The sequence below is a fragment of the Anoplopoma fimbria genome, chromosome 6 (genome assembly GCF_027596085.1).
Source record: "Anoplopoma fimbria isolate UVic2021 breed Golden Eagle Sablefish chromosome 6, Afim_UVic_2022, whole genome shotgun sequence".
In the NCBI taxonomy this organism is placed as follows: Eukaryota; Metazoa; Chordata; class Actinopteri; order Perciformes; family Anoplopomatidae; genus Anoplopoma; species Anoplopoma fimbria.
The window spans coordinates 10,597,358-10,622,669 of record NC_072454.1 but is presented as its reverse complement, the minus strand read 5'-3'; the positions used below and the strand labels follow the sequence as shown (position 1 = coordinate 10,622,669).

Here is a 25,312-nt window from a genome sequence, read left to right as displayed (position 1 = left end):
ACTGCTAATGGAGCTGGCTAAGTGCTCAGATATGCTGGCATCACCATGAGGGTTCAAACAGCATGAAATATATATCAAAAACATTATTGTGTTTGTATCGAACGCATCTGTGTAGGGGCAGACAAAAAGACAACATTAAGTTGAAACCTGTCATTTCTCTCCATCTATAATTTATTGGAATCAGCTTTTAGCAAACAAGTAGTAATTCAAATCCGTACAGATTCAAAAGGCAGAAACATCAATCAAACAAGATGCTTGTGCATTTATGTTACATCAGCTGGAAGGCCTCACTGTCATTGCCCTTATTTCTTCTTCTTTCAGCATGGCAATACATTAAACTGAAATCCACAATGCAGTTATCATTGGAGATAATTAATGACCACAACAAGAATTTATGTACAGTAAATGAACAAAATGATCAACGTGTCATGTATAAACCCATTTTACGATTTAATGGAAGTACAAACACAATAGAAAGTTTTTTTTACCCAAACTTAAGACTTCCAAGCACACTGTTCTACAAAGAATTAAGCGGAAGCCTTGCAAAATAGACGCTTTTGATTTTGCAGCAATGTTGGGGCTTCCTTGTTTAATATGAATATCAAAACATTTCAAAATGCCTGTGCATGCATATTTCATATTTGAGCTGAGCACTGGTTCTTGATATCAGTGCTTTTTACATTTCCAGACGAGGTTCAACTGCATCTCTTATCAAGTCTTTTACTAAAACACACATTTCCACAGGGTTTATCTTCTGGATTTCTCACACATTAATTTGCAACAACTATTGTTAATGTACATTTTGTTATCCTTATACCTTATAATATTCTAAGGGGAACAATGAATTGATGATCCATACAGGATACAATCATTCAAACCAATGCACTTTTAGAAATGTGTCTATTATATTAAATGAACAAACATCTGGCTTATCTGTATTAAAATTGTGTCACTTGGTGACAAGTTTTTTCATGATTAGAATTTTCTTTCTAATCAATATGGCACTGCTTTATGCAAACATGCAAGTGTAAAGTCTGCTTGCTAATGTGAATAAAAATGGATAGAGTAATGCTTGGCTGTAGAACACTTAAAAGAATGACACGTTCAGATGTTATAATATATTATTTTCTGCCTTTTCCAATGTGGGCTAATTGCATTTTGCAGCGTCAGGCACCAATCCACTAAGTAATATTGCCACAGGCAACACAAGAAAGTTGATGAAGTTGAATAAAATTGCAACAGGCAGCAGCTGTTAAGTTATTCACAGACAGCAGTGAGGAAATTTGCAGCATCTAACAGAATGAGATGTATCTTGAGTTTTGTGTTTTTGTTTGAGCTCAAACTAAATCATAAATACTATTCACACATGTCAGACAGGACATGGTTTCAGCAAAAGCAGCAATCATTAAAGCCTACTTATAAAATACACAATTTATTCTCCTCATATCACTCAAAACATGTTCAGAGGGGAAAATAACATACATGACTAATGTAAGCCACAGGCATTGTGGTCAGTAAGAAAATAAAGCAGAAATAAATAAGATGCATGGACTCTACAACACATCAGTGATGCATTTCAGGTAGTGAACAATACATGATATATAGTTCTAAACACATTATTTATATTTAAATATTTGTTTATTGACACTCATAATGTTGCAACATATGCAAAACATATATTCAAGAACCCAACCCACCCATTAATAAACCACTATAATTTCTATATTTGACATTTTCGGATACTTGAAGATCAAGCAATCCTAAAAGAGACAGACTCTCCTGGAGCACAGATGTTTTTTAATTATATTAAGTATGATACAATTATTATTTTTAATCTGTAATCAAGTGCAAAATGTAAAAAGAGTTTGCTTTAGAAAAGAACATTCAGAAAAAAGAAAAAAAAAAAGAATTAATTTGACATAAGTATACAGAACATTATCCGACAGGTATTATTTAAAATTGGCGTAGTCTGAGAAAATCTCAACAAAATCCTGAACCACTCTGTAGCAGTAGTCGTATTGCTCCTGGAAGGAAAAGCAGAAGGGAAAGTGTTACTGTGCATATACGTGCAGAAATGATTCCAAACACAAGTGTGAGTAAGCTGCACAGAAGGTTTGATATTATCTTGTTTTCCACCTACCACAGTCTGAACCATGTGTGGTCTCTGCATGCGTAAACTCTTAACTGTCTGAAAAACGTCTAGGAGGCCTTCAGCTTTCACCCTCTCCAGAATGTTACTGAGGGCAATGAAGGTGCCGGTCCGACCCGCACCAGCGCTGAAACATGAAGGAAAACACTATCAGCTGCCACATAATGCAGAAAACTGGACGGCCTTGGAAAACGTTAGTAGGATAAGGACATTTAAAATTCAAACCGCTTCTCAGTTCCTTAACAATAATGCTGCAATGCAACTCTTGTAATCTTTGCAGCAAATCCTTTTTCCATTTGAATGAAAAAAAGTTTGCAAGAGAAAAGGTGACCTTTGTGTAATAGTCCTAATAATTATCCTCACTTAAAGAGAGGCTAATCCAAATGCTAACACTAATCAGTTTGGAAGCTCAGTGTTTGACTGAGTCAATGTTTACAATGACGCTGGGATGGAGAAAGAAAGACGGGGAGCGAGTGCGAGAGTGATGTGCGATTCGGCAGAGAAGTGTAGAGAGACGTTGGGGATTGCAACGGGTTAGCCCCATTTCCCAGGGGCAGAGAAAAAGCTTTAAAAAGCCCTTCTTAGACAAGTGGTGATGAAGGAATAGAAGAGAGTGATGACACCATTTCCTGTCGTTAGCTCATCTTATCAGATTAATCATAGTGGGAGTCAGAGGAGATTTCACTTTGAGAGGTTTTAATTGACTGTGAATCAGTGGATTGGATCAATCCCACAGGGGCATGCTGCTTTAGAATCACTTCACCTGAAGCTAGGTTCTGATCAAAGCTTTCACAGCTAAGTCTTTATAAGGGATCACATAAGTGGTTTAGGCATAGAACACCAGGTCTACTGAGGCAAAATGTAGAATTTACTGTGACAGTAATTTGCAGGAAAGAATAAAAAATTAGCTGTAAAAAATGTAATTCATTCCTATATCACAATGAGATTCAGGTTATCGGGTGATAAACGCACGGTGAAAATGAAAGGAGGTGAATTAAAAGCATGACTCGACAGAGATATTATTCGGTTTACTTTATATCAGTTTCATCTGAGTATGCACATTACGGTGCAAGAATAGTCAAACTGAAGTTCCTCACCTGCAGTGCACAATTATGGGACGGTTTCCAGACTGCTGCTGCTGCCTCTGCACAGCGGCAATGATGTCAATCATCCCTCTTCCCTCGGCTGGTATTCCGATCTCAGGCCATCCGTGGAAGTGGAAGTGTCGGACATGTTGTGACTGTTTTTCCTGGTGAGATGGAGAGTTTATGATGTTATTTTAGTGCAGCTAAAAATGGTGGATATTTCATGAACTTTAAACTGATAGCACAATGAAAACAGGGGGGGGGGGGGGGGAAATATGTCAATTAATATTTTATTTTTTACATCTTTTAAATGTTATAGTTGAACGTTACGCACCGGTCTGTAGGTGAGCACCATGTCTTTGAGAGTGAAGGTTTCACAGTGTGTGTCTCCAGTCAGCTCAACAGTATAATCTCCAAATGTTACACTGCCCTCTGATGGCCAATACTGGAAACACTTTTCCTGGATTGGAAAGGTCAGATGGAAATACAATTAGACTTCATTTGACTGATTTATATCTTATTTTTGTTATTATATTATAAGAGTGCAGCACAAAAACTATATAAAACCATTAAATACATACAAAGACTGTCAGGAATAAGAAATAAGTAAAATATGATTATGAAATAACAGAACAAAAAAAGATGGTTTAAATGTGCAACTCAAGCACCATACTGTACCTGCTCCCTTTCTTTGAGTTCGGTGAGCATAACGATTGAATGACACCTCCACTCCCACACCATCCTCCAGAAGTCCTCCACTGTGTGAGACAGTGGGCCCTGGGTTGCGATAAAATAGTCCTTCTGCCTGTAGCCCTGGAGGGCAGATCATCCGGTAAACAACACATGCCAGTGTAGCAAACATAATATTTTGCATTGTTTGTAAAGGAAACAATGAGCTTTATATATATTTATATGGGAAATCCATACAGGAGGTCGTGAGGGAGTGCTTACATCAATAAAGGAGGCATTGATGTAGTCGGTGAACTCCTGTCCTCTTCTCACTGAGAGTATTACTCGGTTGAAATCATCTGCAAAAGAAAAAAGGGAAACGAAACTTTCCACAAGTGATTCCTAATAAAATAAAAGTTTTAGAAGGCCGATGGAAAAAAAAACAGTCAAGTCAAACTTTAGCTGTGTTATTAAGGCCACATTTTTCACTGTAAAACGTTGTAGCCAGGCTTTCCATTCCCTCTGTACTCTCTACTTTAAGTCATGATACAAGCCCTATTTAAATGCCATTGATCACACAGACATGATCTGATTAGACAGATATCTGTGTACGGCGTCTATCAAATCACCAGCAGGGATACTTTGATGTTGCTTGGATGTGATGTATTATGGAAGTGTTCGGAGTATCGGAGCAGTCCTTACACGGAATGATCTGAAGCACCCGGTTCTTCTTCATGTTGGCAGGAAGGTTCCCGGTTCTCATGTTCTCCTTCATTATGCGGACGTTGGTCAGCTTCTGAAGGGGAGAAAAAAAAGAGTAGATTGAAATGATCCAAAAGTTTGTTTTTATCAGTGCAGGGCAGTAAATATGCTAGTAAATATGGTGACCCGGACAATATTTAATAAAACAAAATTGCAACAAGTAAAAACACAGAGGCTGGACAAAATATTTTGCATTTGTGAAGAAGTGGGCAAAGAAGAATAACAAGAAGAATAACAAGAAGAAGAAGAGGCATTATGTAATAATTTCATTTAGCAAGTAGGAAACTGTCAGTAGCAAAAATGAGAATGTTTCACCAAGCTATCGTTCGTCCTACGTGGAAGATGGTGGTGTCTTTTTTTTTTTTTTTTTTTTTTTTCTCATTTTGGTTGATTCAAATCTTTTTGTTTTATGTAACTACAGCCAAGAATGGTACCCTGGGCAAGTTTTCCATGAAAATATACCAACGCAGAATGATGTGGCCGATTAATTACTGACTGAAATGTGAGTTTCTGTCTTCCTACCCTGAACTCCTCCTCCAGGCCCAGCCTGTCGTGGGGAGCTCTGGTGTTGTGAAGCCTCTGCAGATGGCCCTCCAGAGAGCACACATCTAGCTCTGTGTCTCCATACAGATAGTACTCCAACAGAGCCTGGTAGATGAAGGAGTACTGCATCTGAGGAGGAAGACAGAGGTAGAAGTAGTAGTTTCAGTTTGCCAAACTATTTCCTTCTATATTTGTATATCATAGACGTGGTTGTTTTCCACGTCCTTGCTTGTTTTTTTTTTGCCACAACTAGAGCAGTGAGTTGAGCTGTCTGTCCAAAAGGTACAACAGGTCGGAGAGGGTCAAATCTTACATCTGTCTGGATGAGCTGACAGCGCTGTTCCCGTATTCTGCTCACAGAGCCGAAGACATCCACCCTCTGTTCCATGTGCATCATGTCGATCATGCTGTCAATGACAATGAACGTCCCCGTCCTCCCCACCCCGGCACTGTGGACACACAGACAATAAGAAGGCACAAGGTCTTCTCTGTAACAAAGTGTCGCTGAGAAAAAGAATGTGGCGGATAATACCGTATCGATATTGTACAAATAGAGACACCGCAATAAAATAATACACAATACAGAATAATGGACATGATATATTAATACAAATAACGCTTTTGCATTCTTGTTTGTATATTGCAATGCTATCCCCTATTTAACATACACATCAACTGTGGACAGCCTCAAGCATGTGTAAAAGTGCTTCACCTCTGAAGCCCAAACACACTCCTAACAGATTTACAAGGGTCATTTGGGCAGACGGCACCACTGGGAGCAGAGCTGGGATTCCACAGCGGGGTGTTGAGGCCTCCTCAGTGGGCCCCATTCAAGAACAACAGTCCCCGAGCACCTGTTGCAACAGTTGCTACAATCGGCTGCTGATTTCTTTGGTGAGGCTTTACACTGATTAGCCCGACAAAACATATGCACATACCATAGTTATTGATGCTCCGCGTTTGACCTACAGTAAAGTTCAATCTCTAGCATAACAGATCCTAATGAAATGATAAAAAGGTCCCTATTAGGTCTATTTAACAAAACATGATGCTATTTTAAAGAAGTGTATCTTGAACCTCTTATTCCACAAAAAGCAAAAGAAATATTCTGACATAAGCCCCATTAAACTGCTGATTTTTTTCACGTACCATTTATTTTTTGTTTTGCTCATAGATTTATTGCAAAACAGGATAGTTATCATTCAAAAAATTGTGATTTCTTCTCCTTAATAATTACTTCAATCAACTCTGATGCTATTATATCTCATCTTCTGGCTGTCTGGCTTCTGTTATACTACACATTTTTACCTGCAGTGCACAACAATGGGTCCAGCATAGGATGGATTGACAGCCTTGACCTTCTTGAGGAATTTCAGCATGCCGATGGGTGAGAACGGCACCCCGAAGTCTGGCCAGCTGGTGAAGTGGAGCTGGGTGACCAGCCGCGGAGCTCGTGCACCATCGCTGCCCTGCTGTGAAGCACATACACACAAAGTTAAAGCCTGCGCAGACAAGATTACTCTACAAACTACTTTACCTACTGGAAATAAAACCTGAAATTAACTGAAACATTTGGAGAAAAAAAATTGTCCTTTTGCTACTTGTGACAGAATATAATTATTTAACATGTGTACTAGTTTGCCTCTGCCTCGCTCTCGTGTCTCATGAATGCTCTCTCAAGAGAACGTTATTCTCTTGAACACGTGGTTGTTTGGTGTTCAGAGAGCCGAATGTAAAAAGCACCCAGTCTGTTCAGCTTGTACTGCAGCGCTACAGCACAGTTTTCACAGAGTCAGAGAGGATATCTGTACTTCTCTGGCTTCAAATGGAAAGGGAACAAAGTGAATTGTGCAGTCTGAAGGCTTCTCGGTACACTGAGACGGCACCCTACTTGGCAGTCAAAAACACAGGAAGAGAAATACAGATACTGTGAGTGTATGAAGCTCTAAAGATGAGACATTTGTACAGTGTTTACTCTAGGTTAGATACACCTACATATTGATGATTTCATTTAGTCTATTGTATACATCCTTTAATATTCTTTAATGTGTTTCCATACTGGTTTTCATTTATGTATTATAATTTGCATCCTATTATAGGTTTGTTAAATATACCCAGGGGGAACATTACTTTTAGTACACCATCCCAATGCTGCTTTGTTTCAATTTTAATTTGACTAAGAATTTAGCTATTATGATAACAGATTTTTATAGCAATTAACAAGTATATTAAGAACAATATTTAAAAAAGCACAGGTATTTTCAGAGCATGTCTAGATTAAAGCATTATTTACCCTAATCTTAGCCGTTTTTGGGGATAAAAGTTTCCTTATTCCTGCTGTACTGTATGCTTACATTTCTACTGATGTGCTGTGAGGTAAGTCAGTTGTGTGTTTGAAAAAAGTGATTCAATGCTGATAATGATTTTTAAAAAATGCATCCCTTATTCAAATTATTAACATTCTGATATGTAGATCCACAAATTCTACTTACATATTGAACACAAAATTTTCTGATGGTGTAGTCCACCAGTACAGTGAAGTCCTCCATCGCCACCCTGATGTTCCCGTACATCCAGCAGCCTTTTTCTGGCCAATACTGGTGACATTTGTCCTGGTCAGAGAATCAAATCAATAAAAGAGGTTAGTCCTTGAACTAGAAGAATTTTATTTCTATAAAGAACACACGTTGGTATTATCATTGTAACTTTTAAATCAAATGGTTTTAAATCACCATCTATTGTGTATATCCTAAAGAAATGTGTCTTTCACGTGTGTATTTCACAATCCAATCCAAAGGCAATCACAGAGACTTAGTGCGACTCTGTCAGTCAATAAGATCTTCACCGTGACGTTTCAACTCATTAACTAGATTCTCAGACTAATTATCATGAAGCCTCTTAGGATCTTATCAACAATTATTCCGTCATTGATCCCCGATGCCTCTATTCTGCCCTATCAAACCTGCAGTTGAGCTCTCAATTGATCATCCCTTTGAGGCTGAATTTGATGCGATGCTAAGTAATCTGCTGGGTGACACGTTGTATAGATTATCAGTTGGGAGAAGGGTCAAACAAATTATGCCCATGACTTTGGGTCATGAGAATACAAAAAGGATTCACTAATGGTGTACTTGAGCCCTATAGATTGTATAGGTTCATTCTATAACACCCAGCCCTTCTTTGTAACATTATTGCGGAGGCGGAGAACACTCTTAGACAAACCTCTTTCCTTTCCTTCAGATTTGTCAGCATTACTATAGTTGCTGTTTTCTGTTCCCAAATCATCCGCCAGAAGTCGGCCAATGTTTCAAGCTTTGGGCCTGAAGCAGAATTAAGAAAAGTATTAAAACAATGTCATAAACTCCATTACTTGCATGTTAAAATTACTGTTATACTGAACCAAGCAAAAATGTACATTTACCTTGAGCTGCAATGAATTTGTTCTTCTCTTTAAAACCCTGTGTGGAAAAAAACAGAGTATTAATAATAATGTATTACGAAAAGTATATGCAATAAAAGATTAATTGCTACCAAGACTCACATCAATGTAAGATGCATTTATGTAGTCTGAACACAGATGTCCATCAAGATGACTTAACAACACTCTTGAATGATCATCTGTGGAAGAGAGGAGAATAAAAAGGTTAAATAAAGTTGGTTTTCATTTTTCATTGAGCCCTTTCCTTACGATTTAGACATCAATTAAACGGCAAGTCTAAAGGTTACATTAATATTGTCCGCTGCAGAATATAGATCCTCACTCACATGGTAAAATGTTTGGGTATCTGTTTTTCTCTCTGTTGTGCTCTCTGCTCGCCTCCTCAAAGGACCCGTGGTGGTAGTAACACGGCAGCGACTATAAAGAAAGAACCCCCCCAATCCTCATGAGATAAAAAATAAAGCCACTGGAACACAGCCTTCTAACATAACATTTTATTATTATTTTCACTACTTGTTCTATGCTTGCAGGACAAAGATCTTAGTGAGACGGTAGAGCAAAGTCCACACAACACAAACTCCTGCTTACATTGAACTCCTCTCTGAAAAGCTTGCCATCGTCGGCGGAGCGTATCCGGTACTCCTCCTCCAGCGAGTCCAGAGGGATGGGGAAGTACCTCTTGGATGGCGAGGGAGATCTGGGAAGGAGGACCACTGTCTGCTCTCCTGTGTTTAAGGGAATATATGGCGGTCAGACAGCTAATGTTTCCCAATAGAGAACATTACAAGCTCTCATAGCACCTGCAAAAACAAGCCTGATGGCCATTAAGATTTCCTACTTTTGTGGGTACATGACAGAAATGATTTCTTGAGTCATAAACATGCTGCTGCTGCTGCTGCTGCACAGAACTGTCTTAACTCAGAATGTGGCCTTTCTGTTAATTTATTTATTTTCTCCTTGAAGTGAAAGGTTATATGGCTCCCCACGTGCTAGGAAAATGAAGGGCCTTCAAAACCTTTCCAGCTACCTTGGACTTCAGAACGTGAAACTTTCCAAGTCTATAAAGAATGTTAACCTACACTTAAACGTAAAAGAAATAAAAAGTTAAAGGCTGTATTATATTTTCATGCACTGGTGGTTATATTGAGTAGAGCACAACAGTACCTTGTTCCTCCAAGAAGCCATTTGGAATTTTTTTATCCACCGAGGTAACTAGAGCTTTCCTGTGGTTTTTGAACCTGCAGTGATGACCGAGTGAGAAGCAGAGAAAAAGCAAAACCATCAGAGAACATAAAGGGCAGATATCTGTATTAAAGAGACAAAAAAACCCAACAAATACCAAAACCAATATCAACCATCTGAGCGAGGCAAAGCTGTTCCTCCTCATGTCGTCGTCAGGGAAAAGGAGGTCTGAACCGGCTGGTCAGGGAATGAGTGTCTGTGACCTGACCTGACCTGGCTGTTTTTGTTTGCTGTCTTACTGGAGGTACAGCTGTTTACCCATAAGCCACTGCTCACCGCCTGTTTTCAAAACCACCCCCACCCGATGCCCTGACCCAACACACTCACTCTCATGCTCACACACGCTGAAAGGGAGCGAGCAAGAGCAGAGACTCACTCAGAGATAAGTAAGTGAGTGTGTAATGTGTGTGTGCACGTTTACCCACCTCAGACAGTAGATTGTCAGCAAGACAACGATGATAAGAAGCAGGGATATGACCAGTGTTGAGGGCAGCACATGAGCACCCTGATGGGTGGGGTTTCCTGGATAGAAAACAATGATAATAATAGTTTCAATCTCACAATAGAGTCAAACAAATGGATAATAAAATGTATAGTTTGTTGTTTTGGGAAATACACTTTTTTTTATCATCCATTTAATATGGAGCAAGTTCATTTGTGAGCTATAGAGGTGATGATAGGGAGATTTTTTTTTTACCTCTAAACGTTTACAATCTTTGTGCTCAGCTAACAGCTGCTCGCTGTAGCTTTAACAATTTTTTCACCTAACCCTTTGCAAGAAAGCAAATATGTATACTTTCCATAATATCAAGTATTACCTTACCTTAAAACTATGTAACATTTTTTTAAGGCTGACCACATAGCCACAAGTGATGGGATAAGTACAAAAGAGTTAAAATCGGTGATCTGCAATATATGTATAACATTTGCAAAAATTTGCTGACATATAAGGTAAAACAGCAAAATATCAGAATGTATTAAAGTGTGCAAGGGTGTGATTTAATGCTCATAATTTCAGTTTTTTTCTGTGTTAATGATATTTACTAATAATATTATCAAGACATTTCAACATTACCTGCAGTTTGATTCCCATGAGATGAATTATTCACAGCAATAGAGATCCCAATCAGAAATAACACCATTGTCACTGTGGATAAAAAACAAAAAAGAAACAATAGTTACTTAAAACATGAAAAAAATAAAATAAAATGAAACCCTGTATTTCCCCGCAATGTCCACTAGAAGGCGCCTAATCAATAGGAAATGCATCTGCAGCCTGGTGAAGCATGCAGAGGGCAGCAAAGGAGAGCTCCTCTTTGATGAGGCTTGAGAGTGATGTCTGTCTCTCTGCTGAACAGTTAAAGTCCTTGTGGGAAATCTGCTTGCAGTCTTGTCCTGCCAGGCTGACTTGAAAGAGCAGCGGCATATCAAATAACGTAATATTCAGACATCAAACCAGAAAGCAGGCTTTAACCCTCAGGTGACAGTAACCATATCCCCCACGGACCATGTGGATTTGACACTTGAGTTGAGCTCAACGTAGTGTTGATAGAAGCCATCTCATTTTGCTGCGTTGTCTTTCATGTACAGCACTGTGAAGACCGGCAAAGCATCCTGCACAGTGACAATAAGACATGCATGCTGTTCCTCAATGTAGTAGCAGTTTTTAAAGACAGTGGACAAACTGTTAATGTGTTAACATAATTAGTTCCCCCCCCCCAGAGTTAAAGTGATATTGATAAACAAGCTCAAACGTAGTGTAAAGATTAGCATATGTATACTGGTTATACAGTGCTTCCTCTTTTATTGCAGCTTCTCCCTTTCTCACCCTCCTTCACACCGCCTCTCTCTAATGTGAACTCTCATTTTATTTTCAACCACATTCTCCCTTTTCAGTTTATTTTTTATTGCTGGAAGCTATTAGTGATTTATTTGGGGCAGAGCTCTGTGAGTGTCTTTCCAAAAAGGAAAAGGGATATGTCAAGTTCCTCATAACTACACCAGAATTAAAACGATTCTGACACATTATCCTGGAGTCTTTTTATCTCCAAAATGTAGCTGCCAATTCCTTCAAACTCACATCCATTTTCCTCTTTTTTCCCCTACCGTTCTCCAAATGAGAGGGTAAGAAATAACAGAATAAATTGGGCAAACGGGGCAAATCTGCCTAAATGGCTTTGATGGAATAAATGAGCGGCGCAAGAAGTGATTGTCCTAATTTATCCTCTGTTCCAAGTCCCCCTCCTCGTTATAGAGGCCACAAGACTGGATGGAATAATTCATTGTGTCAATTTAGTTCATCCAGAAATGGGTCATCTAGGGGCCTCATTTGTGATGTTTGAGAGAATTTCTCGCACATAACCCCAGGGTGCTTTATATAAGTATATCTCCCAATGCTTTTGGAGAAAACAGAGCCACATAATGCTATAACAATGTGCTCAAAACAAAATTTATGTCGGAACTTATAAAGTATTATTGGGCAACAAATAGCGGGGCTCTGTGTTTTGCACATTATACAGTCTATCTCTGCAGTAATAGACTGTACAACACCAAGGAAGCTGACATGCATGCACACATACATTTGCAGAATGTTTAATCAGGGTGGCACCAGCTGGACAAAACTCCTTTTATTTTATGTATTTAATGTGCACAGTGCAGTCACATGTCTATTTTTATACTAATAATCATTGGACAATCAAATCAAATTCCCTTTACACCCATGTAACATAGCTGTGTGCAACACACACACACACACACACACACACACACACACACACACACACACACACACACACACACACACACACACACACACACACACACACACACACACACACACAGCCTTTTGTCACTTCACATGTATGCATGCCTGCACATACGTCCCACAGCCAAAGGCTATGTGTTGCATATGTGCCGCACTCTGCTGGAGGAGCCAATTCTCTCCCCAGTGTTAACAAGCCGACAGTGTCGGCACCTGTTCCCCACTCCACCCCACTGGGCAAGTCACATTCACTCACACAGACCCTTCCTACAGCTCAATGCTGCAAGGCATGCTGTGCGTATGGGTCACTGCTCAGGTCGCTGCATATCCGTCATCTCCTGGCAGCTACAGTATAGACGCCGTTCAGCCAGGATATGAATGAACAGAAGGGAAATATAAAAACATATCAAATGACTCACTTAAAATGACTATTAATGAAAAAGAGATAACTCAGATCTAGACTGAATATTTCTCTGTATAAAAGAAAAATGTGATAGATACATTTTAACATTATATATTGCAGTGTGGACCTCAGACCAACTGAGGGAATTGACACAACTTAACTATATGCTAAGCAGAGCATGGGAATGCACCGTTACCATTACCAGTGTGGCTACTTATTAGTTTATTTATGGAACGCACTTATTGTCACTTTTATTAAAAAGCATTGGACAAATGAGTGTAATTTTTCTCTTCTCTTTAAGACCAAATGTTTGTGTTCATGGTGATTGTAGGTGTTGAGGAGGTCTTCAGTGTGAAGGCAAGAAAAGTCAAAAGTCCTTCATTATAAACAATATTTATTGCTTTAGTTAAGCCTTGAATTGTAAATGTTTTTTTTAGTTGAGAAACCAGCAGCTGACTCTGGCAGGACATGACCTACACTTGATGTATCTTATTAAAACGAAAAATCTGCATATATCTTAATGAAACTTGCCATGACTCATGACACATTTTTCATTATGGCTCATGCCATTTACAATACACTATTTATATATCTTAATTAGCATATGACATCATCTGACCCTGAAAGGATTTGCTGGAGAGACCCAATTTAAACAAGGAAAAAAAAAAAGCTTTGGTATAATTGGCTTCGCCTTACCCACCAGCTACTTCATCATTCCAGTTCCCTGCTTTCCTGTCTATTTAATGAAATACTAACAACAAGGTGAAAACTTCAACCTCCTGCACCTGCTTGACATAAATGTTCACAGCGAATCAAATTAAACTGCATCAGTTGAGTTCGGAGTGCAGAAGCAAATCATCCCACCCATGCATGATGCAATGCTAACATTCAGAAAGCATCACATGCCGGTGGAACCTTGAGGGTAATGTTAATATTTTGAGCACAAATATGCATTATTCAACATTGATCCGCTTTGCTTTTGTGCTTTTGTGAACAGACACAAGCTGAAGATCTGCACACTACTGTGCATTAAAAGTGAGACAGCTGTAAAGAATCTTTACTTTCCTGTACATCTGTCAAATTCCAAGACACACAGCACCATAAAATGAATCTGTTCTGCTTCACTTCAACATCTCCCTCACCTTAGCTCTCACATGAAAACCTGAAGACGAGACTCTCATAAAATAGACATCAGAGACAGTAATGCAAACTCCAGAAATGTTTCTTTTCCTTTTGCCAGACCTGCAGCCTGTTCACTCATGTTTATCATGAATCAAACCAAACTGTGCAGGGGAAGGTGATGTATTATCCATTTCCAACGAGAAACTAAAATATAACGGACCCAGGTGAGAGTTTTTCCCCCATGCTGTTTTTAAAATGACTGCACTTACAGATTTAACCTCAAATATGTGACCAGACCACAGATTTTCCTTATCAATAACCCAGAAAATCTGTTATATCAAACAACGAAACAAGTCTGAGTGCTGAGAAATTGCTTTTCTGTGAACATTTGTTCAGAATTCTTAATACTGTATTAAATCAATCATATGACTCCATGCTGACCTCCTGGCCTTAGTTAAATATCTAATTTAAATAATGGAATATATGCACACTTCACTGAAGATACATGTCTTGTTTCATGCAAGCTTCTCATTTCTCAAGTGCATAGCTACCATAAAAAGTTAAATATCTTCAATAATGGTAGATTTAAATTAATATCTTATGAGAAGATTTTATATCCACTGGTAGTTGCAGTAGCTTCAGGGTGATTTGTGTCATATTCCACCTCTGTTAATCTGAGAAACCTTTTTTAAGAGCGCATACTGATTTCTGGACTGTTTCACTGACCAATTGCCACAATATGATACTCTGAATGGACGCTGCATCATAGGGATGACATTTCCTTTTTTTTATTTTTTTACTTTGACAATTATGTATCTTCACTAAAATGTAATTAAATCTATTATCATAGTTGAAATGTATAAAGTTTGTTGGTTGTATCCTGTTCCTGGAATTCTACAACTCACTACTTTATGCTTCCTCTTTCCTCTGCAGCCATGTTTTTCGCTTCATGTTCCTTTACTATAGGGGCTGTCATAGTGCACCAGTTTGCTACAGCACAATGAATTGCAGCCATGTATTTGTGGGCAATTTATTTCAGCTTCACAGCCAGGAATCTCAATGAGCAGCTGGCACAGCAATCCTTCTTTATATCTTATTCCGAAATATATAACGATGAAACATGGAAAATGCACTGGTTCCACTGGTTTACTGAGGCGCCTCAATGAAGTGCTAATGGGAACCAGCTGGTAATTATTATGGTCATTTTTAAAAGGTAGTCCTAAAATCTGCAAATTAGAGAAAAAAAAGTACTTCAGTAAAGTGGAAACACTGCCAATCATGTTTTACATTGGTGCTTGGCACTATTAAAAAGGCACAAGCACTAAAATCATTCTTTTGCTTTTAAACTTCATATATGCATGTGCTCTGTTAATTAAAAATCAAACTGAACCCTTAATCCCTACTGGCTTTAACATTCACAGTCTATCCATTATCTGTACCTGCTTAAGGTTATGAGTGCATGCAGCCTATCCCAGCATGCACCTTGCAGGTGTTTGAATACAGACTGGACAGCTCACTGGAAATAAAGGGGGTTTATTTTGCATGATTATGAGTTAATGCAGTGTCAATCTAATAAAATATCTAGCCACTAGCAAAGCCAACAACATTATTTGTCATCTTATTATTTTTAATGATACTGTTTTTCGGGAATGTTGGTTCAATGATCTTCTGTGCACTTCCATTTACTATACAGTTCAACATGGTGCAGAGTGCAGCATGTGATTTCAGTTAAAACCTAAATCAATCATTTTAACGTTTGATGCACCCTTGCATCACCACACCAGAATCCTACATTGCATGTTGGTAATGTGTAATTATGTATTGCAACATAACCCATAACTGGGTTATGTTGCATAACAAACAGCAACCTCACTGACCTGACCTTGCTAAAAGCTTACAGCTATTGAAATTCCCATTGATTTGAAAAATGCATGCTTTATACATTATTCAACATGTTCCATCAGTGACACTGTGTGGAGGACATTCATGGATATTTGCCAGATGCAATGCTCATTGAACTATGATTTCTAAACCGGAACAATAGGACCAATATTGCTAAGTTTGAGTGGCTAAAAATTCATAGTGAGACATAAAGATAACTAGTAAAAATATGAAAATAACTTAAGATGGCAGGATGGTAGTTTGCGTTATAATAAAGGTAGCAAATGTTCTCTTCACAGGGAAATCTGAAATCATGTCTTAGATTCTGAACGAATCAATACAGCCTCAAGAAGACGGATCCACATTTTGTGCTTGGCACAAAATGGATGGCATGTCTTGTACACAAAAAGATAAAATATCATTTTTTTGTTTCCAGGGAGAGGAGGAACAAAGGCAGAGAAAAAAAAGAAAAAGGATACCAGAAACAGCCATTGTCAAGTGCCAAGGAAAAGGATGGGACGAGAGCACAAACACATGTCAGTAAAGTGTGGCAGCAGAGAGGGGAGGAAAGATGAGAGAGGAGATGAGACTGGAGAGGAGTTGGAGCTGGAGGAGATAAATGTCTAGATTCTGGGTTCAGAGATAACAGCCATAATGGTAGACATCCTTAGTACACAGGGGCAGTAAAAGGGATGAAGCTGTAGAGTCTGGAAAGTTGCTGCTATATCTTCAAATGCACATGGCTGTATTCTATGTATGGGGGAAGTTTTGCAACATGGCCGCCTTTCAAAGTACGTAAGACAAAAACATAGTGCAAGAGAATACATAATACCCAATACTGGGAATGTATCTTTATCTCATCTTCTCAACTCTGTTTACATATCTCCAAATACTATCTGCTGCATAGTTAAGGTCAACGAATCAATCTAGAAAGGAGACACTGTGATTATTAGATTGTTCTCCATTAATTGATTGAATTTCAATTGATTCCCTGAAACAGAATTGATCTGTTCTGTGGTCAGATGGATTAATGAAAGACTTACACTTCCAAGCAAAGCCAGTGTGATCTGGTATCAGTTGACCCGTCGGCCCATAGCAGTCATGTGATCCCAGTTCCTTTCTTGGTTGGACTTATTGAGGTTTTCTACCCTCAGTCCTTCTCCTACTCACATCCTCAGATATCGATAATAGGGCTGGATGAAGAGATGACTGAGGTAGGTTGTTTTGAAAGCTTTCGATTGGGATCAAGGCACAGAGGATCATGGGAACCTGGGAAATAAAGCAAAAGACAATCGTGAGTAATGTATAAAACTACAACCAAACCCAAATGCTATTCAGTTTATATCATTGTTACGCTGTAAAAAAAGGCAGATTTTCTGTGATTCACAATTTGGGGCTGACTCAAAGAAAAAACAACCTTGTAATGCATGATTAGACAACATAAGAGAAGTGGGATGAGTGGGAGTTTGCATCTGTGCACAGTATGTCTGAGAGAATGACTCTGCACTGCATTTAATCAACTGGGTGTGGACGTACAATCATTTGTACATTACATGCTGAATGTCTTTGTACCGTTTACTGCAACAACCTCTGTTGAAACTTGCGGAACCCACTGTTGCAAAGCAAAAACGTTAACAAGCTATTTAACCAAGCATGCAAAAATAATTCTTCCTAAATTAGTCTTCCCAGACAGTGGCCGTTTCTCAATACCAAGTATGGTCAAGTATGGACTTGCAAACTTGCAAGTTCATACTTGGATAGTTCGACTCGGGAGTACAAACTCCCGAGGACGGGAGGACGCAGTACGGTCATTTTGCAATTGGAACAGCAGCGAACTTGATGACGTCCCCAACGTCACGACGTCACCAACTCAGCTCGTCGGTCCCGCTTACTCCGGTTATCTTCAGTCATATATATTGACAATAAAACGAAATATGATATAAAACACAACCATGCCTTTTTTCGTTTTCATTTAGAAAATATTAAAATATTAATATGTATATGTTTTGTGTTACATCTGCAACCACAACCACAGAGCCACATCTGGAGAGGCCTAGCCGAGATCAGGCTGCTGTCAGCGGGCTGCATGAGCACCACCGCCCGGTCTCCTCTCTGGTCCTCTCATATCTCCGACAAACGTCGGCGCTTTTTTCAAACAGGCTCTATCTGGATAAATTGACCGCATATTTTAAGTCTTAACAACTACATTCTCGCTTAAAAAAATGTTAAAACTAAATTCCGTTACACAACAGCAGTATTTAGACAATGATATGATGACAGTTGTGAGCCGTCTCCGCCACTGTCGTCTCTTGTTTGCTGGTGAAATGTATTCTGGGATACTTGGCTGTCCAAAGTCCACACAAGTCTACTCCGATGCATCCCCGATATAATGGGCGGAGCGAGGACTCATCCGGGTATCTGGACCGTACTTGGCTGAATGCGAACTTGTGTATTGGAACAGTACTTGGGCCGCACTAGATGACGTTTCACAAGTTCACGAGGACACAAGTACAGAGAAGTTCACATATTGAGAAACGGCCAGTGTTTGTGGTGCACATGAGGAGCTTGCCCACATGCATCTCTTGCTTCTAATAATATAATTATAAGAATCACACTCTAACTTAATAACAGTAACATAAGAAAGGAGTTCACAAACATTGTAGCCCAATTAAAGGTACCCCTCTACACGTTTCTAGATCTGTCCGTGAATGTGATCGTACAAGAAAACCATTGCATAAAATATGTTGGAAAAAATTCTTCATTAGTTACACAAAGACTTGACTGTGATGTTATTCTATCGCCTTGCTTGAGTCTGAGACAGAAAGCGTTCCCCTGTTGCCCTTCACTCCTACTCTCCCAGAGTCCCACTGCCCACAGGTGTGACACACAAAGCCATATTGTAAACACTTGGCCGCTGAGACCCAGCCGAGTAGAAAGCAGAGTAGAAGAGGGGAATTAGTCACTAGACCCAGCTGGGCAAGCTTACTCAGTCTGAGCCGGGATGAGGGAAAATGAATGAGCAATATACGGAAAACACCTTGTATCCCCATACTGTCGGAGCTGTGCTCAACTTTTCCAAATGTTGAAAAGTCAATGGCATTTGAACAAAAACATGTTTGCCATTAAAATAATCAACTTTCACCTAAAGACTATAAACCTGGTAAAAAGATCCATAAATTAGGATTTTAAATGTGCTCTTGCACTTCCATAAATTTGGGGACCTGCAAAAATTGTTAAAACAAAGCCAGGTTTCACTGTAATGAGCTCGTGAATTTACCTTCCCACCACAATACATTTGACTGGTGTGTATCCTTTTGGCTTGTTTTATGGACCTTTAATATATTTTTTCACTGTTAATATCACTTTAAAGGATAAATTCTTATATTTTATCAAAATCTAAAGTATACTAGCTTATCATTGTGAAAAATCGGGAACATCCCAATTTCCAAACACAGTGGGTTAGTACAGGTAGGGCAGAACTGAACATCTCGGAAGAAAATCAAAGAACCAACAAAAACTTGGAATGGAAAGCTACAACTTAAATACAAACTAATCTGACAAGAGGAGTAAGTGCAGGGTGGAGAGATGGGCGGAGAAGCCCAGGTGAGGAGATTGAGCTGACTAGGCATGATAATTGAAATGGTGCTGATTGGCCCTTTTCACAGCAGCCATTACACATGTCAATGCTGAGTAAACACAGGTGTAATTAATAGCATTAATTATGGCCTGTTCCATTTAGGCCCTTGTGTTGTGAATGTTGGCTCACTGGAATGGCTGTGACAGACAATAAGACGGAAACCATAATTAATTTGATCAATTACACCTGTGTTTACCTTGCTATGACTGTGAAAGGGTCAGGAGAGGAGCTGATTGGCTGGGGAGAAATAACGAGGCTAACTCAGAGCAGGTGTGTAGGTGGGCAAACGAGGGGAAGGCAGAACAGAAAACACAGACGACAACTCAAACCAGTCAACAAAAAGTCTAAGGGCATCTGGAGACAGTGCAAGACTGTGACAGCGTGGGGTGGTTTTGCTCCTTAAATTTTGAATCTCTATTTAACCTTGCCTTCAGTTCAATCCTGCAGTCATTCAGTGGTGATAAGCAAAACTGAAATAGCTAAATATTTTAGGCAGTCTGTTTACTTGCCTCTGATTTAAATTAGATCATAAATACATGGAGGCTACATCTCACTTTAAAAAATAGAAAGATCCTAGTTGATGCAGCAGAGTTATGCTGACTTTTAGTGGTTTAATGTGTTCGTTCAAGGTCTCAATTATGGCAACGGATGGCTCAAATTTATCTGATTCAAACAGCAGTAATGAGTGCATTTATTCAACATGTGGAACTAGTGAATGTATGGATGCGGAAAGAAGTTCCAGCTCAAAACTTCAGTATGCTGAGGAAAAACTGTCACGACACAGCTCATATGACCTTTGACCTGACCTGCAAAAATAAATCTTGTTACTGCATCTGTCAATCAGAGATGAATCACAGAGTCACCAGGCAGAAATGGTGCTGTTCTCTGGATGTGAGCACTTTTCAGCTCCCAGATTGAACTCCATGCTAGTTGTTAAACAGCAGGTTAAGGAAAAGTTTGGTTACCAAGCAGTGCTACGACAATTTTAATAAAAAATATATAATCTGCTACACCGAAGTATAATACCCTTCAAAGAAGTAGGCTAGGCTTTTTGCAATGGTAATATATTATCATTAAAGTTAAAAAGCCTGAACTAAATGTATAAAATATGCTAAGTTATTCATACTGTATTTGACTTGCGTGAAAGTCATTTGGGAGACTTTTATGAAACCATCCTCATCTTTTCACACAGAGTATTGTTCTACTTTCAGCCCTGCACATTCAGTCCAAAGAAGAAGGAGACATACTCATGGCATACGATTACTGCAGGCACAAGCGCTTCCTTTCTGTGCCGCTCTGCCCATTGACTAAGAGGGGAAACATGCAGGCCATTAAAGTTTTATGGGAGTGCAGTCATCACCCAGCACTCTGTGGTTCGATTATTAATTCATACCAAAACAGGCATAAATACACTAAGTACTGTAGCATGGCTACTATTATTTGATTATATAATAAAAATTAAATATAACTATTGTTGTCTTTTCCTTTTTTACTATTTTAATTGTAATTTGCATTTACATTTGAAATCCATGCACATATCTGATGGTGCTCTTCCCACACCCCACTTCAATGACTTCAATGAATCTAGCTATTCATGCTATTTACTTGCTGCAGTCCTGACACTTAAATCCAATATTGATGGCATCTACCCCAGAGGCGCAAGTGACTTCCTGAGATGATAAATCCAGAGTTTCATATGTAATGGGGTAAAAGACTAAGCCTTCAGAGAGCATAGATTCATGCAGTAACCTTCATTCAAGATGCTCAACATGGAGAGCAAGCTGAGGCTGTGTTTTGTCAGCCAATTCGGAAAATTTGATTTAACACTTGTGCACAAGCTCAGATGAGGTAAGTATCTTTATATTTGTATATTTGATTCACGCTGCAAGGTTGCCTGCTATAAAATGCTGCTTTTAAAAAAATGAGATAAAGACATACCATGCTGAAAAGGTGACACAATTGTGTCTTTTGCTAAATAAAATACATTAAAAGACACTTCTTAGCGCTCAAGATTTGCCACTTAGAGACTTCATTTAACTTTATACTCACAAGAGCCCTGAACCTTACATGACTGGTCTACTGAGCATGTCAGATCCTGAGCCTCGGACACACGCTTAGAAATAAGTGGTTATTGCCGAGGGAAATAGCTGAAGAATATTATCTTTATGCCTTTATATCGGAGGATGAGTAGAGTAATCTCCAGCCTCAAGTTTGAGGACTTTGATAATGACACTTCTGGGGCGCAGTGAAGGTGAACCAGGGACAAGAGATAATAATCATCGCAATTACAGCTTCACCAATCGTTCTTTTGCAGCTCAACCAACGGTAACAAGTTTGTCTCAGTCCCTACAGTTAGTACAAGTGGAATGAAACTGAACTGTGAAACAAACAAACAGTGTTACAGCAGTCTAATCATGACTATTATGTGTTCAAATATATGATGTAAACGCATTGTTAGGTGTTATATTTGAAACTATGTTGAGTGTTCAGTCAGACTCAAATTCTCTGACTCCTTTTATATGAAACATTCTTTGTGTTTAAGTGCAGCAGAGTTTCATTAAAATGAACAGTCACTTTATTTCCTCTCTATCAGACCACAGAGTGACCACACAAGCACTTCCTCTTCTCACAGCAAGATAAACCACAAGTCATGGCTTTCTCATGAAACACTGACCTCGCAGGGCGAGCGGATGAGCTTCAAATAGATGCCGTGCATTAATGCAACATGATAAACCAGACTTGAGTCAGAGGTTACTGGAAATAAAAACAGGAACTTTTTGATAAACTAGGTTGTGAGAATGCAATCAGTAGAAAATTGTGACGGACAAAGAAGGCAACAGTGACTAGTCATAAAGTTCAGATCAGGAGACTATGAAGGATAATTACCACCTTAATGGAAAATGTATAAACCCAAATTAACCTCTGACTAGCCCTCATAACTGAATGTTCAAGCCACAATAAAGAAGGGTAATCCAGATAATAAAATGTTGAAAATATAAATCAGTTTGGATAAAAGCTTTCCCACCCTGTGGCTTAAATATTTCTGCATGAACTATAAACTCTTAAAAAACATCTTCATCTGTGTGAGTGCACTGAAACATGAATAGGGAGAGGTCGACAAACTATTTAAATACAAAACTCTATGGTTAAATGTCCCGTGACTGCTTGTTTAAAATTAAGATAGTGCTTTTTAGAGGGCATAATAAGACTTACACTTATATGTCTCTTTTTTAATGCAGTCACTCACACCCTGATATTAGCTTACAGTTATCTCCCCCCAGCTGCTCTTTCTCCTTTCAGCCCAGGTGTTCAACATCAATCTCTTACCTGATGACACCAGTGAAGCACTGAATTAGCTTTGATGACCGTCATGTGATAAAGCATCAATGGAAACCTCTGAATTATCCCCCAAGCAGATGGACGTCATTTTATGAAAGATATCATCTTGACTCAACAATGACTTGTGTGTCTTTCTACATGGGGCTGTTGTCATATCAGTGTCCTGCATTCATCCGTCAAATGTATGATACTCACACCTACGCTCAACCAGTTTAAAACATATCAGCATCATTCTCACCTGAGGATATTGAAAAGTCATCATCGAGAAATGAATCTTTAATTAGCATGTGTCTAACTATAGCTCATGTGTTCCCCAGGTGAAAAAGATGTGGGTGATGTAGCCCAACATGTAGACCAGGGATGAGCAATCTGAGGCAAATCTAAAATGAATGTTGCCGTTTATCAGGTCATTTAATCAGCTAAGGAACTCAAAGTGTAGTTATTGTGAATGAAGTTATGGCAAATGAGGAACATTTACGATCCATGTCTGAACACATTCTCGGACTTCCACCAGTTTTCCATAAACCGTTATGGCATCTTATTGTCGCCTAACGATCATATTAAGGTCAGAGCATGTAACCTACTAGCCAATTATAGCAATGAAAATGAAATTATTCCTGTCTGTCACTTGTGTGCTCCACATTCATGGGTCAGTATTTGACATTAGTGCCACAATAAAAAATGTTACAAATATGGGAGACTGAGAGGATGTGTGGCCTGTGTATTTTATTTTGAAGCCCAAAATGTAACCTTAATATGCTTAGTTGATTACCTGACTTATCGATCATCTTGGTCTTAGTCGACCAAGATCTCTTTAGTTGATTTCCATCAGAACGATCTATTTCAAAGAAACGTATGAGCACATCTCTGGTAAACACAAGATTTAAAGTGGTGATTTTCTTTGCAGATCTGTGGATTAAATGGACTAATCAATTATTTGACAAAATCCTATGAGTCTTAAAGGACTAAGAATGTATTTGGTTGAAGACAGCCTTACCTTGTAAGTAGTAGTAAGTCATATCGGTAAACAACCCATATATAATGTAAGCTGTAGTGTCCAGGATGCTTGTTGAGTATGCAACGTACAGGCCTTTCTACTAGGCTACATGTGTACTCACACCTCTCCTGTCTAGACTAGTGAGGATGCTGCAGAATCCAAAGGCGAGCCTTGCCCTTAAAATGTGATAAAAATGTCTAAATGAAATCAACAAATCCTCAGATGACTCTCCATTAAAAGGTAAAAGCAATTAAGGGAAGAGGAGAAGATAATGTCATGATGGAGCATCCTGGTGGTCGCCGGGCGTGTGGTTTTGCTCCACTAACCCATATTTACTGTGGACCATGTTGTCTGTGTTCAGGAATGGCAGCGTAGACAGAATATAACCCCCCCCCATTTCCCTGTAGCCTGCATGCTGTTTTTCTCATCTCTGGAGATTTGTTATAGCTGAAGCATTTTCTGCTTTTAGCGAAATGCAGTGTGGGCTTATCACGAGAGAGAGAGAGAGAGAGAGAGAGAGCATCGAGGCTGATACACCTCATCCACACTGAGTAGGCCTGCCGGAGGAGAGGTTTAATTCAAAAAAAAAAAAAAAAAAAAACACCCGACAGAAAACAGACGATGTTTACGCACAAACACGCAGATGATTTGCGGTTTATGTTTCCTCTTACCGTGGTGCTCTGCGATGACCTCGCCTCACACAGCGCAGCGGCGGCTGGTGATGATCAGTCTGTTGATGGTGATGATGATGATGATGATGATGCACGGACCCGACGCCTTCCTCCTGTGTTATGTCCTTTTGGAGAATAACGCACAAAAAACATAAGTGTGGCCGAATCATCTGACCGGAGACGAACACCGCGTCTACGTTTCCCTGATGATCATGTTTCTAGCAGAAGCTCTCCGAGGATGCTCTTCTTCCTCTCTCTCTCTCTCTCTCTCTCTCTCTCTCTCTCTCTCTCTCTCTCTCTCTCTCCCCCCCCCCCCCCCCCCTTCGCCTGCCTGAGCTGAGCCGTGTTATGGCAGCCGGAGTGGAGACCGGAGATCCTCCCCCGGGCGCAAAGCAGTGTATCAGGTGGACGCTCAGCATCCCTCACATTCTTCCTGCATCACTGGACGTTGGGAAGGGCAGGCCTGTGCATAAACTCCCCTTATGATAGCTTTAAGCTTGACATTTAAGCACGGGGGCGTTTGTTCAATACATCAAGGGATGCTTTAAGGTGTAACATTCCTGTGGTGGGGGGTGTTACATTACAAATTCACATTGACCCTATCAAACTTTG

General features: G+C 39.4%; 1 protein-coding gene across 4 annotated transcripts; it reads right to left on the bottom strand.

Moving 5' to 3' along the window:
* Positions 1–1,899: 1,899 nt before the first annotated feature.
* On the bottom strand, positions 1,900–24,812 carry LOC129092075 (receptor-type tyrosine-protein phosphatase epsilon-like). 4 transcript variants are annotated; one of them, XM_054599859.1, is made up of 21 exons: positions 24,701–24,812; positions 17,100–17,325; positions 10,965–11,036; positions 10,315–10,411; positions 9,812–9,885; positions 9,236–9,372; positions 8,974–9,064; positions 8,750–8,826; positions 8,630–8,666; positions 8,431–8,528; positions 7,701–7,820; positions 6,517–6,680; positions 5,522–5,657; positions 5,188–5,337; positions 4,606–4,699; positions 4,186–4,262; positions 3,913–4,047; positions 3,569–3,694; positions 3,247–3,398; positions 2,141–2,276; positions 1,900–2,024 (listed from the first exon to the last, which is right to left on the bottom strand). In XM_054599859.1, exons 3-21 carry the CDS (start codon positions 11,029–11,031, stop codon positions 1,950–1,952), a joined length of 2,043 nt encoding a protein of 680 aa, XP_054455834.1. In that variant the 5' UTR covers positions 11,032–11,036; positions 17,100–17,325; positions 24,701–24,812; the 3' UTR covers positions 1,900–1,949. The 4 variants fall into 4 exon arrangements, with proteins under 4 accessions (XP_054455834.1, XP_054455836.1, XP_054455835.1 ...); XM_054599861.1 differs by lacking the exon at positions 24,701–24,812 and adding an exon at positions 23,021–23,068; XM_054599860.1 differs by lacking the exon at positions 24,701–24,812 and adding an exon at positions 19,334–19,381.
* Between the last annotated feature and the right edge of the window lie 500 nt (positions 24,813–25,312).